General features: G+C 62.6%; 1 protein-coding gene across 1 annotated transcript; it reads right to left on the bottom strand.

Moving 5' to 3' along the window:
* Positions 1–8,835: 8,835 nt before the first annotated feature.
* NKX3-2 (NK3 homeobox 2) lies at positions 8,836–11,536 on the bottom strand. The gene is made up of 2 exons (XM_075499767.1): positions 10,887–11,536; positions 8,836–10,418 (listed from the first exon to the last, which is right to left on the bottom strand). The coding sequence occupies exons 1-2, from the start codon at positions 11,290–11,292 to the stop codon at positions 9,943–9,945; spliced, it is 882 nt and encodes a 293-aa protein (XP_075355882.1). The 5' UTR covers positions 11,293–11,536; the 3' UTR covers positions 8,836–9,942.
* Positions 11,537–13,120: the final 1,584 nt, after the last annotated feature.

A 13,120-nucleotide genomic window follows, 5' to 3' on the forward strand; every position in this document is an offset into this window, starting at 1 on the left:
AGGGCTGTGTGTGGGGAGACGCGAGTTCACGAGTGGGTTGGTAGTGGCGCTCAGGGGACACAGCAAGGGGATGAGGGCACTGAGAAGCCCCGGGTAATGCCGCGGCATGCCCGGGCGTGTGGTCCTCACACGGTGATCGCCAGCCATCGGACAGATCTGCCTGGCCCACTGGAAACACGCGTGTCTTTGCGTGACCCTGTCTGTGCTTCGCTGTCGCTCTAACTAGGCCTTGGGCTGCGTCGGTGAGCATTGCACTGCGGGGGAGAGCAGCACGCCGTCAGGATCGGACCTTGTTTGCTCCCTCTCTACCCTTCCGCGCAGCTGTGAGTGGCATATCCACACTCAGTTATTCCTCCCGAAGGCAATTCTTCATGTGGCTCTTTAAACGTTAGCGCAGCAGAAATACTTAGGGCTTAAAAAGCAAGCGATGGCTGCCGGTGTATAGAAATGCGGAGTTTCTCGCCTTGCAGCACTCGGCAGGGACGTTGTGCCCTGGATGTCGTGTCGTGGCAGTTGCGGGGGTTAAAACCAACGGCCACGGCTTCATTCGTTCAAAAACAAAAAAAAAGAATCACCCAGGGTAAATCCTCAGCCGGTTGCTTTTGGCAAAACGTGTCCCGGCGCGGGGGACCCGTCTGCCCGCCCAGCGCAGGGTGCCCCGACGGCCGGGGCGGGCCGGGCGAGCGGGCTGGGGCAGCGGCGGAGGCGCGGAGCTGCCGGTGCTGCTTCCACCGGGTGCATCCGCTCCCGCAGAGATACCTTCCATCGGGTGCATCGGATTTCCAGGGGAACCGTGGAGGTAAAAGCCCCAGGAAAGCTGATGGATGTGATGGAAAGCACTCCGCGCCCCTTTTAGAGCTGAACCTCCCCGCCACCCTTTTCTGTCTGTCCCAGAGGGGACGGTTCAAGGCCATGTGTCCCCACGTCGAGGAGGATCGGGGCTTTTCGCCTGCGCTGGGAGCCGGTCTCCTTTCTCGGTGCACAAATAAACGCACGGGCTTTCCTGGCCGCGTTGGCGATGAGGGCAGCGGGGCGGGAACAGCCCGCGGAGACGCCTCTGACTCCCGGATCCGGCCGCTTTTCCAGCCGGGCCTTTCTCCGAGGCGTATAACCGCCCCGAGGCCGGGCCCAGCTCGGTTGCCCCCGGAGGGCGGCGGGGCGGTGAGCTGCGGGGCTGGCCGCTCTGCATGGGGCTCGCTCCTGTCCCCGCCGGCTCGCCCCACGCACGCCCACGGCCACGGAGCTGCCGCCCGGGGACTTGCGATGGCAAACGGCCGAGCTCCAGCGGCGTGGGGAAGGGCCGGGGGGTGGGGGGCGGTGGCATCCCAGGTGCCCCTCTCAGAGGAGAGGGCCTTGCTGCAAATGTCATCAGGGCCTCGCAGCCCAGCCCGGCGCGTTTCAGCCACATATGGTGGGTGGATTTAGGTGTCAAAAGCCGGCGAATTAGAAATGGTAATTGTCCGTCATTATGGGTGAAACGCGATCTATCACAACAACTGGAACATGTCTGGGCGCTAGCAAAAATAATTTGAATGATTAGCGATCATTATGGATGTCAAGCCGCGTCCATTAAGTTGTATGAAGAAATTATCCTTGACGTGCGAAATCAAACTACAAATACACAGGCCTGGCATTGAGGAGACCCTCCCTGCTGGGCCGCGGGAGGCCGGGAGCAGCCCGGCAGGGCGCTGGCAGGGCCCGGGCGAGGCGCCGGGGCGACCGCGCTGCCGGGGCCGGCCCGCCGGGCGCTCCCGCCCGCTGCCCGCGGTGGCCCGGGGCGAGGGCTCTGCCCCGAGCCTGCGTGGCCCTGCTCACGGTGGGGGGACAGGGGAGAGGCGCTCGGTCCTTCAGAGAAGGTTTCGCAGGGGGCGGGAGGCGAGGGGCAGGAGCCGGGCGGGATGCGGCGGCGATGGGCGGTTGTGCCGAAACAGCCAGCGGGCACCTCCCGGAGGAGAGGGGGCAGGAGAGAAATGACGGGTCTGGACCCTGCCGGGAGGGATTCTGGAAGACGTCCTCTGCAAGGGACGCGGAGGACGTCCTTTGCAAGGGACACGTCTGCCTCTCCCGAGTTACAGCAGCCCTTGGCCGGAGGAGATGTCCGGGGACCCGCTCTCCTGCGGCGGGCAGCGCCTGGCCCCGCCGCCGTCCCCAGCTCGCAGCCGCCGCCGCCAGCCCCCGCTCACCCCGCCGCGCCTGCCCGGCGAAAGGGCTTTGCCACCGCTCTGGAAACGAGACTCTTCCCGAGGCGAGATCAGTTTACAAGTAATTTCCAGGTTGCAAGGGTTGCATACATTTTGTCTAAGACAAAATGTCGTTTTTTCCTTTTAAAGTTCGCCCGTGACGGCGAGGGCTTGCGATAGATTTTTTTTCCTGCACCTTCGTTTCTGATCCTTCTTCAGCGAAATCGTTTGTTTGCAAAAACGAAGCGAATTTTTCAGTATCTTTTGGAGGTATGTTGGGTAAAAGCGTGCCATTGTGATCCCCCGGGCCGTAGCCTGACACGGACGTCCACGCACAACTTCCCAGGGGCCGCGAATCCACCGCGCAGACCGCACTTTTTAAAGCAAGACGCAAAAGCTTTTCCCTAAGGGCGACGAAAATCGTCCGTTTGTGCCAGGCATTTTATTTTTTTAATCCGATAGATTAGTAAATTTCAGACAAATTAAAGGAACCTTCACAGTCGCTTGATAAAATGACAGTCTGCACCCCTGCAGAGTGGTGTTTATAACCAGCGAATGAGCGCGTATATTCTTTTCTTGTTGCGGTCGCTCGGAAAATGTAATACGTCCGTAGAAGTTCCCCGCTTGCGATTATTTTTTATTCTTAACTGAATAAAGGGAGCGGCGAATCGTCTTTTTTTTTTTTTTTCGTTAACCAAGTAAAAAATATTTGTTTGCTCTGTTCATTTAAAGGTACTGTGCCACCGTGCAGAACAGAGCGGGGACGCCGCCGCCTCGGTAAATCCGCTCACGACATCGCCCACGGAGGAAAACGGCCCCGCGGCTTCTCGGCGGTGCCGTTCGGGCTGCGCCCGCCCGCATCGCCCCCCGGCACCCCGCGGCCGCCGCCCGTTACCGCAGGCGAGTGCCAAAAGGCAAACCCCGGACACGACCCGTCCCTCGTTTTCGCTGTCCCGAGCAGAAGAGCCCGGCGCAAGCCCGGCCATCAAGCCCAAGGGCTGCCGGCAGCCAGCAGAGCAGCCTTCCCTCCCTCCCCCCAGCCTACCGGCTTTATTCGTCCGGTTTGCAACAAATCTGTATTATTCCCGCACAAGCCAAAAATAATATTAGTCCTCTCCACGCGCATTTCATCCCTAATTATCACTCGAGTCCTTTGCGACACAAAGCGTTTACCCGGCCGCTTTAAGCGCAAGGCAGCGCAGATCCATGGCCAAAGTGTTTTACCCCTACCCGGGCGAAAAGCGGGCGGGTCTCGCCGTCGGGCGGCTTTAACGGGGAGCAGATCTCCGGTGCCGAGCAGGGTCCTCAAGCCTCCAGAGCCGAAAGGCAGGGTCGGGCTCTGAAGCAGCGGGCAGGAGAGACAGTGTCTTTCTGAGCCATCACCGCTTGCGGGATTTGCTTTCCCCACAGAGCAATTTAGCAAAAACAGCAGTAACCCGTGCCCCCCGAGCAGCCGGCTCCTGCCCCGCGGGCGCTCGCCCCAGCCCCTCTGCCCCGGCCTGCCGGCCGCCCCCCCGCCGCCCCTCTGCCCCGGCCCGCCGGCGCCCCTGCTCGCACACCGATGCCGTCCAGCCCCGAGAAGCTGAAAATCAGACCCTTCTTTGCCTTTCCGCCCGTTTTATGGTTTTCTGGCCATCCTTGCTCGGTGTGGAAGCACTGTTTTGGTTTCCAATCGGCCGTGCATGAAAAGGCTGCGTGTAGCCTTTTTGGCTCGCACGCTTTTTTTTTTTCTCCTTTATTTAAGAAAGAAAAAAAATGTTTGAAATACCTACGAGCACTATTACCTAGATATATGTTTTTATTAATAACTGTGTCCCTGCTCTGGTGGGAAGGACACCAGTCACCAATCCTGGTGGCAACTTGCACGCCTTCGGAGACAGCAGGTAGTCCCTCAGGTCGCCTTCCGGCCGTGGCCAGCCGCGGGGCAGCCCCGCTGCCGCCCTTTGCCTGCCGCTTCCAGTGCCCAGCAACTGCCGCGGGGGAGGAGAAGCTTCCCTGGCTCAGATGCAGTTCTGTGTCAGCGGAGGATGCGTTGCTGGCTGCCAGCAGTGTCTTTCGGGAGCCCAAGCGCCGGCCTTTTTACTACTGTGTCAGATTTTAGGCAGAAAGCCACGGGAGCACCTGAGAGCCCCAAAACGGCGTAACTTGCGGCTCTGCAGCCACCACTCCCCGCTATTACTTTTTCAAGGAGCGCCCCGACAATTGCACTCATCGCCGGCATCGCTTGGGACCAGCCCTGTGGCTAACACTTCTCTCAGCCCCGGTGCAGAGCTGGGGAAACCGCCGGGAAAAGAGGCGGGGATGGCTCTTCAGCCGCCCCGAGGGCTCCGGCCAGCGGAGTCAAAGCCCTCATCCTCTGGCCAGGGCTTCCCGCTCGGGCCCGTGGGACCCGGTTGGGAGCCGGGCAGGGCGGTGTCGGCGGTAGCGGGGGGGGTAGCCCTGGCCCCTGGCCTGCCCCGGGCTGGTGCCGGCCCTCGCCGGGCACCGCGACATTCGCCTCCCGGGCGGGCCCGGACGTGAGCTCGCCCTCTCGCTCCGCTCCATCCCTCCGGAGAGAGCGAGCGTTTGCGTGCGGATTGCTGAAAATCTCCCCCTCCCTTAAAACAAACAAACAAACAAACAAACAAACAAACAAACGAACGATACAAACCATGTTGAAAAAAAGGACAAGCCCCACCTGCGGGTGAGAGTCCGCCCGCTCCCGCGGTCCCTCGGCAAGGCACCGGCCAGCCGCCGTGCACACCGGCCGCGGTGTGGGGGTACGCGGCTCCCGGGGGCATAGCCGTGCCCGGCGCCCCGCAGGCGGCGGCCCCAGCGGGGCCGGGGGTCTCCGGGCAGAGCCTCCTCGCCCACCGGCGTCTCTGCTGGCCCCCGGAGGAGGGAGCGCTGCCCTGGCCCAGAGCGGTGCGGGGTCCCGGCGCTGAGCGCCGTGCGACTTGACTCGGCTGGGGAATGTTTCGTTTGCTCCCTGGTTCACCTTGCTCCCCGGCTAATGGCGTTGTTCCCCGCAGCAGCGAACAACGCGAAGGAAGAGTCCACTTTTGGGAGGCTTTCGGACAGACTAGGAGAGGTAGCATCCCCAGGGATGTGGCCGGGGCAGAAAGACCTGCCCTTTATTTTTCCCGTCACCTCGGGAAAACCCAGGCTGCTGTCTGGAGCCACCGCTGCCACCGCCCTAGGGCTCCCCTGGCCGCGGGGCTCCGGCTTTTCGGCCGCTCGGGTCAGCCTTCGCTCCGGCAGAGCTCCCAGCGCTCCCGGCCCGCTGCGGCACGAGCACCCCGGCCTTGGGCTCCGCGGCCCGCCGAGCGGAGCTGCTTGCTCCGGCGGTTGCGTGCTGCAGACCCGGGGGAGCCGCCGGGAGGACAGCTGGGCTTCCCCGGGCCCCCGGCCCCGGGCCGGGGCCGCCCTCGGGGCGCGTCGCCTTCCCACTGACAGGAGAAGCAGAGCGGAAAAGTGCCTGCCAAAGCCCCCGGCCTGCCGGGGAGAGGCCCTTAACCTCCGGGCCACCTTTGGCCCCTGCTCCCGGGAGCCCCTGGGAGGCCGGGCAGGTGCTGCGCTGCCGGGGGACTGCCCGTGCTCCGGCATCTTCTGCTGCTTCTCCTCCTCCCGGGGAAAGGTCGCTGATTTCTACCTGACAAGTGTGGGGGGGAATCTACGTGGTTTCCTGTTTTATTACCCTGCGAGCGAGCGGGAGGTATCTAAATATAGGCAGCCTCCCCGTTGCAGAGTCTGTCTCTGCGCCTGTGCGAGTGTTTAATACACAAACACAGCGCCTATGGAGACGTATGCAACGGTATACACAATTTACATTACATTTCAACAATCGAATTTCTTGTGGCTGCGGTAGTTTCTCTCTTTCCCTCTTTCTATTGCGACTGTTACTGCGACTGTTTTCTCTTCTTTAAGACTGGAGCTTGTCCATGGCCGGATGGAAAATGATTCCCACGGCTCCCGTACGGATTCGGGTTTGGGAGAGAGGCCGAAGTTGGCACAGAGCGTTAGGGGGATTATTTTCACGCTGCGGCCGTGGATGTGCTGATGAGCTGAATGTGCGTTCGGGGGGGATGGAGAGAGCGTGTTAGAGACCAGGGTTTGCTGATAACTTAAACGCCGAAAATCCAGGCTAGTTCCTTTGGCCTTGGTAAAGTTACACGCGGGTTACTAGAGATTTTGTCATTAAGAAAAGACAAAAAGACTCAGAGCGTTTGCTTTATATTTCAAACCGTAAAATTATCAGTAAAAACAGGAATAGAAACGCCTCCAAATTCCCGTAAATTTCCATTAAATTATCGATTAAATTTTCCCGATGCAAAATACTGACGTTTCTCAAATATCGGATTTTGTCCACGTCAAACGAAGACATCCTCGATGCCTAAATATTCGATATTAAACACAGTCCTAAAATTCCAAGTAACTTCACTCGGATCACCTTTTTCAGCGATATCTGTCTCGAGTAAAATGCGTCTTAGTTTTACCGGATTCAAAGAAAAATAGTTTGACGCTTTATTCTGCGTATGTCATCCAGTGTTCCAGCCCGGGGAACCCCGGGGAAGCTCTCACGACCGACGCTTTCTTTTCATATCAGGCGGGTTCCTACAGCGCTACGTCCGTCAGCAAGCACGAAGCAAAATAACAAAACACGGTGTCCTACGGGAAAAAAGGCGGCTTCGAAATAATCCTCTCTCTCGAACAGTGAGTCCGGTAGGAACCATGACCAGCTCCGCCGAAAGCCACCCCCGCCGCCTTGCCTCCCCATCCCCGCCGGGGCCAAACCCTCCGCTGGTGGAAATTGTCCCATCGAAGCCATCGGAGTCAGCGACTCTACGTTCGTGTCGCTGGGGTTGCAAGCCTCACACGGGGACACACGGGGCTGCAGGCAGAGAAACATCCCCGGGGGCAAGAAAAGGAGCAACCTGAGTTGCCGGGGGGTAGCAGGGGCTCCTCTTCACCTTCCCAAGTGCGTGGGGCCCTGCTCCTGCCATCCAAAACTTTCATTTTCCCAGGAGGGAAAGCGGTGGGAAAGGCGGAAGGAAATAGTTTAAAAAAAAAAAAAAAAGAAGAAGAAAGAAAAAAAGAAAAAGGGTTTCAGGATCGGGCCTAATAAACGTCGGTCCTCCCGCATCCGCAAAGGTCTGCTCTGAGAGCACCCTCCTCGCCAGGATCGCTGCATCTGGGGCAAGCCTGTCGCCGGCAGGATTGCCGACCCGCCCGGCGGAACAAAACCCAACCCAAAGCATTGCCCCGGGGCCACGACGACTGACGGCTGTGGGAGCAGAGAGCTCGCTCCGAGCCCGCGCTGGGGCCGCGGCAGCCCCCGGGGAGCCGCCGCCGCCGCCCCTCTCCCCAGCCGGGGGTGCCAGCCTGGGTGCCTCTGCCCTGCAAGGCGAAGGCAGGCAGCCCGCGGCGCGGGTTGCCCGAGCCTGGGGAGAGCGAAGTAACAACCGGGGAGGGCCGGGGCGAGGGGGCTGACAAGGAAACAGCCCGGCCGCCTCTTGGGGCGGCTTGCAAGGACCGCGGTGGAGCAGCAGGGGCTTCCTCCGAGCCGCCCCGTGCTCGGGAGCCGGCGAGAAGCCCGTGCGACACAGCGGGGAGGAAAGGAGCCGGCGCCGAGGGAGAACCCGCGGCGCCCGGTCGCCGCGGCCGCCTGTGAGCGGGCCCCGTAGGGCTCCGCCCGCCCGGAGAAACTACCGCAGCCACCATCGGGGCCGGTCCCTCCGAGCGCCACTGCCCGGCCCCGGCCCCCCGGGTGGAGCTGCCCACCCCAGCGCAGGCTGCCCGCCCCGTCTGGCAGCGCTGGCCCCGGCGGGGACGGCCGCGGGACGGCAGCCGGCGGCGCGGATGCGCTGCCAGCGCCGCGCCGAGGGCCCGGGCTCGCCGCGGAGGCTTTGGAGGGGATTCAGTCCAAGGCGGGAGGCTGCCCCAAGCGGCTATCGCGGTTGTGTCGGGATACAAACGGCCTCGGCCGTCTCGCCGAGGACTGCGGAGCCCCATCCTGCAGCCCCAGCCGGAGCCTCCGCCCGCCCGCGGCCCCCGGCCCCGGCCTCCCCGCCAGGCTCCAGCGGAGAGAAAACAATCCGCCGACCCACGCACTTTCCCTGGGAGCTGCCAAGTTTTAAACCGACACGGCCGGTGGAAACGGGCAACTGCCGGGCCGCCCGGCCCAGCCCGCACAGCGAGACCGCCCTCGCCCGGGAAAACCTATTCGATGTCCCCCGGGCTCCTCCGACCGCACCGCATCCTCGCCGTAACCCGGGCAGCCGAAAATTAAACCAGCGATGCCCGCTCTCCGGCAGCAGCGGGGATCGCCCCGTCCTGGACACGCGTTATCAAATCGCGCTTGAGGCGCCCGGCCCGAGCCCCTTCGCCCCCGCCGCTTCCCGCGGGGGGAACGGGCCCCGGCGCTGCACGGTGCGCAGCGGAAGGGCGGCCCTGGGGACCGGCGCGGGAGTCCTCCGCCAGGCCCCGCGATCCCCAGCGCCGGAGCTGCCGGTTCCCACCAGAGCCACTGCCAGCCTCCGTGCGAGTGGGAAAAGGAGGGACGTGGTCTGAACTACAGCCTGAAGTCTGCTGCGGGAAAAAAGTCGCTGGGGAAATCCGTGCCCGCTCTCAGAAACGACACAAGCGGCAGAGCTAAGTGTTAAACTAAAGTTTATAAATAATAATAAAAAAAAAGTACAGCGGGTAGCTTACAAACATTCACAATTCATTTGAAGTAAATAATCTAGTTGAGTGCACAGTGCCGTTAGAAGAGAAAGGGAGAAAAAAAAAAAGAAGGAAAATAAAAAGCAATGAGTTACCTTGAAAGAAAGAGACTGTCATTACATTGCTGAGCAGATCAGAAATCCCCGCCCCTGAAGGAGAGGTCTGCAGAACTATAAAAGGCACTGATGGTATTAAAATTTCCCGTTACATCGATTTCTTAAAAAGCCTGACTAGAAATATTCACATTGAATATAAAAATAATAACAACAACAACAACTTTAATACAACTGGAAAGTGCGAAAAATCCGTAACTCCTCCCTCCCCGAACACGGAAAGATCTCAGGAAAAAAGGAAAAGAAGAAATCGGGAGTTTCGATATAAGTCTCACCCTTTTGTGACATATTTATCCTTTGCCAGGGATCATGGAGTACAGGAATAACATGGGCAACAAGAGCAGGGGGGATCTGAAAGAGGCTTCCTTACATTCAGCACCATACAAGGCACACTCAGTTTGCAACGAGTTGGAAGACCAAGGACTCAAACAGACGTCAAAAATAATCTTCCTTACAATCCACCGCGGGAGTCCTTGATCTCCTCTTCTGAGCTGCATTTAGTTTTGCAGGTTGGTTTTTTTTTCCTCTCCTTTTTTTTCTCTCTCTTTCTCACTCCCACACAAGATCGAGTCTCTACCAATCCAAAGCGAAATAAAACAAACAAACAAGAAGTCTACACCAGATACACTGACAACATGGATACCATGAACTAGTCGTGCCGAATCGCGAGAGTCCTCGGCTGGCGGGGTGGGGACGGGGTGAGGGTCGGGGCGGGGGTGGCCAAGAAGTCCTACGTTGCAAGAGGAGAGGGTGAGGAACCATCCAAATAATATTAATAATAAAAATAACAATAAAATAATAATAAATACTGTCCGAGGCACTGAGAGCTGCAGCTGGGGCTCTGGATCTGAGAAGCTGGCTGGCTGGCTGGCGGGGTGGCAGAGGGGAGATGGGTTTCCTGGCTGCCAGTGTGTGTGGGGGGGGTTGGGGGGATGTATGTGTGCCCCTCACTGGGTGCCGGCGGCTGCGGCGCAGGTGGACAGAGCCCACCCGGGCAGGCAGTAGTAGGGGTAGTAGTAGGAGGGCTGGAGGGAGAGCAGCGAGGGCGGCCGCAGCACCTCGCCGGGGTGGTACTGTCTCTGGTCGTCGCGCACCAGCACCTTGACGGCCACCTTCTTGGCGGCGGGGGCGGAGGCCAGGAGGTCGGCGGCCATCTGCCGCCGCTTGGTCTTGTAGCGCCGGTTCTGGAACCAGATCTTCACCTGCGTCTCGGTGAGCTTCAGCGAGGCGGCCAGGTCGGCCCGCTCGGGCCCCGACAGGTACCGCTGGTGGTTGAAGCGCCGCTCCAGCTCGAAGACCTGCGCGTGGGAAAAGGCTGCGCGGGAGCGCTTCTTCCGCGGCTTCGGCGCCGCCGCCTCCTCCTCCCCCGGCAGCAGCTTCCCGCACTTGCCCGCTCCGTCCTCCTCCTCCGGCGGGCTGCGATCTGCGGGCAGGGCGAGAGCACGGCGGTCAGGGCGGGCAGGCGCCGCGATACCCACGTCCCCCGCGCCCCGCTCCTCGGAGGGCCCGCACCCGCGCAGGCGGCCGGGCGCGCTCCTCGCGGCCAGCCTGCAGCGACGGGGCGGGCGGAGGCCCCGCCGAGCCGCTGCCCACCCCGCCGCCGGGGCGGCCGCCGACGGCAGCCGGCGCTTCTCGCTCTCCGGTAAGCGCCGGGCGCCCTCCCGGCCTGCGGGCTCAGCCGGCAAAGGGCTCTCCCCGCTCCGCCCTCCCTCGCCCCGCGGGACGGCGTGTCGGGGGCTCTTTTCCCCGGCACCGCCCGGGGCCGTCGCACCGCCCCGCGGGGCCGGCGGAAAGCCCCGATCGTCTCCCGCTCCCAGCGCCCCCCCCCCCCCCGAACCCTCCCGCCCTCCCCGCGCGGGTGCGGAGGGGCCGCCGGCGGGGCCGCCCCTACCTGAGACGGCGGCCGACATCTCGCTGTCACTGAGGCCGGCGGCGTCCCGCTCCGCGGCCTCCGGGGGCTGCGCCTCCTCCGCCGCCGCCGCCGGCCGCCCCCCGCCCGCGGCTTCGGCGGGGCGGGCGCTGCCGCCGGCGCCCTCCTCCTCGGAGCGCCGCTCGCCCTCGGGGTCCTCGCTGAGCGCCGAGTCCGAGTCCCAGCCCGCCGGCGTCCGCGGGGCTCGGGCGCGGGCGGCGGCGGGCGAGGGGAGCGGCGGGCCCTCGGCGGCGCCGCACAGCCGCCAGCCGCCGGCCGCTCCCGGGGGCGGCGGCCGCCCCGCCGCGTGGCGGGCGCGCTCCTCCTTCTTGTTGAGGATGGCCTGGATGGAGAAAGGCGTCAGGGCGTTGCCGCCGCGGACGGCCATGGCCCGGCGGCGGGCGGCCCCGCGGGCGAGCAGCGGACCGCGCCGCGCCTTCAGCTGGGCGACCGCATCGCCGGCCGCGGCCGCGCCGGTGCCGGTGCCGGGCCCTTCTCTGCCGCCGGGAGGGCGGGCGCCAGCGGGGGCAGCCTCTCTGCGCCGCTGCCGGCCCGCCCGCCCATAGGGCCGGGGCCGCCGCGCCGCGCTCCGCCGGGCGCCGCCGCGGGTCCCTGGCGGCGCGGGCGCTGCCTCCGCCCCGCTCTGTCCCGCCCCGCGCCCGCCCTCTCCTTTTTCTCCCGGCGGCGCTGTCATCGCTCACCGCCGCCTGACAGCGCCGGCCCCGCGCCTCCCCATTGGGCAGCCCCCGCGCAGCCCGCCCGCCCATTGGCTCCCCGCCGCGGGGCGATGCGGCTCCGCGGGGCGCGCGGCGGGGCGCGCCGCGCCTTAACCCCTTGCGGCCCGCGGGGCTCCCCCCCCCCCCGCCCCCCGCCGGCCGCCCCGGGCGCCGCGCTGCCGGCGGAGGAGACCCTCGGCGGGAGGGTGCCTCTCCTCGGCGGAGAGCGGGGGGGTGGTAGTTGCAGGGCGCTTCCCCTCTGGCCGCGCCTCGGCCGAGCCGGGCAACGGGCGCTGCAGCCCGGCGGCGGGGAAGGGTCCGGCCACGGCGGGAAACGTCGCGGGGGAACGGGAACAACGCCGCGGGCTGGCGAGCGTTTGGTGCGTGCTGCTCGGGGAGGAGCCTCGGGAAACGGCTTATTTCAGGGTCTGTCGGGGACCCCGACGCCGCGCCGGGATCGGGGCCGGGTGCGCTGCGGGGAAAGCGCCCGAAGCCCCGGGCGCTCGCCTTGTGGGCGCAAATGCAAAGTAGCCCCGACTGGTTTTCGAAAATGGGCTTTCCACCAGTTCATTTGTTTAAAAGCGCGGTCGGTTTCATATTAGGGTCGGTCTTCGGCCCACGGGGCTTTTAAAGCCCGTTTTAGGAGGGCACCTTCTCGCAGATTAAACACTGCTTTCCTCGACACGATGCTTTCCCTGAAAGAAACCGGCCCTAAACAAGAAGCTTTTAGAAACCATTGCACGCACGCGAATTGTATAAATGCCACTCGTTGCCAAAACAACAACGTGCCCCCCAGAATCATGCTTGCCTGAATTTCAGACACCATCGGCGTTCTCAGAGCTAACAGAAAAATCCCGGCGAGGGTATCAAGCAGGTACACGAGAATGAAATGCCAGCGCCCCACGACCGTGGGTTTTTGGTGCTGGGGAGACGCGGCAATGTAACGAGCTGGAGCGCATCAAAATGGTACCCTCGAACTCGGCTTTGCTTCGTGAGCCGAACTGGCGGGGTGATACCTGCTGCCTCACGGGCGTGCGTCCCCCTCCAGCGCTTCCTTACTTGAGCCCGCAGAGATGAGCGCCTGTTTGCAGTAGACCACGAAGCCACGGTAATTGATCGTCAACGACTCTGGCACGAATTAAATGTTTTCAATCATAATTCTTACCCGGAAAATAAATTAATAAAATAAATAATCCCGCTTTCATACGCAGCACGAAGCCGGAGAGCACCTTTGCGTGACTGAACGAGAACAGGCTTTATCCTTCTGAGCAAGTTCAGCCCGTTTCAATAACCTTGCTTGGACTCACTCATTATCCCTTTTTCCCACACAGATATTTCCCGGGAAAGCCATCGCTTCTGCCACCCAAGACTTCGGTGCCACGATACACTCAGGAAATATCCAAAGGGGACTTTTTTTTTAAGAGCTGGAGGGAAACGAGAGGAGGGCGTCTGGGGAAGCCGCGAGAAATCCACTTACGAGGAGATGTGTAGGAGGTGTAG

This window comes from Mycteria americana, chromosome 4 (assembly GCF_035582795.1).
Source record: "Mycteria americana isolate JAX WOST 10 ecotype Jacksonville Zoo and Gardens chromosome 4, USCA_MyAme_1.0, whole genome shotgun sequence".
Taxonomy (NCBI): domain Eukaryota; kingdom Metazoa; phylum Chordata; class Aves; order Ciconiiformes; family Ciconiidae; genus Mycteria; species Mycteria americana.

Coding starts and splice junctions, on each gene's coding strand:
- NKX3-2 (XM_075499767.1), bottom strand. CDS start 11,292: ATGGCCGTCCGCGGCGGCAACGCCCTGACGCCTTTCTCCATCCAGGCC. Junction 10,419..10,886: donor GATGTCGGCCGCCGTCTCAG/GTAGGGGCGGCC, acceptor CCCTGCCCGCAG/ATCGCAGCCCGCCGGAGGAG.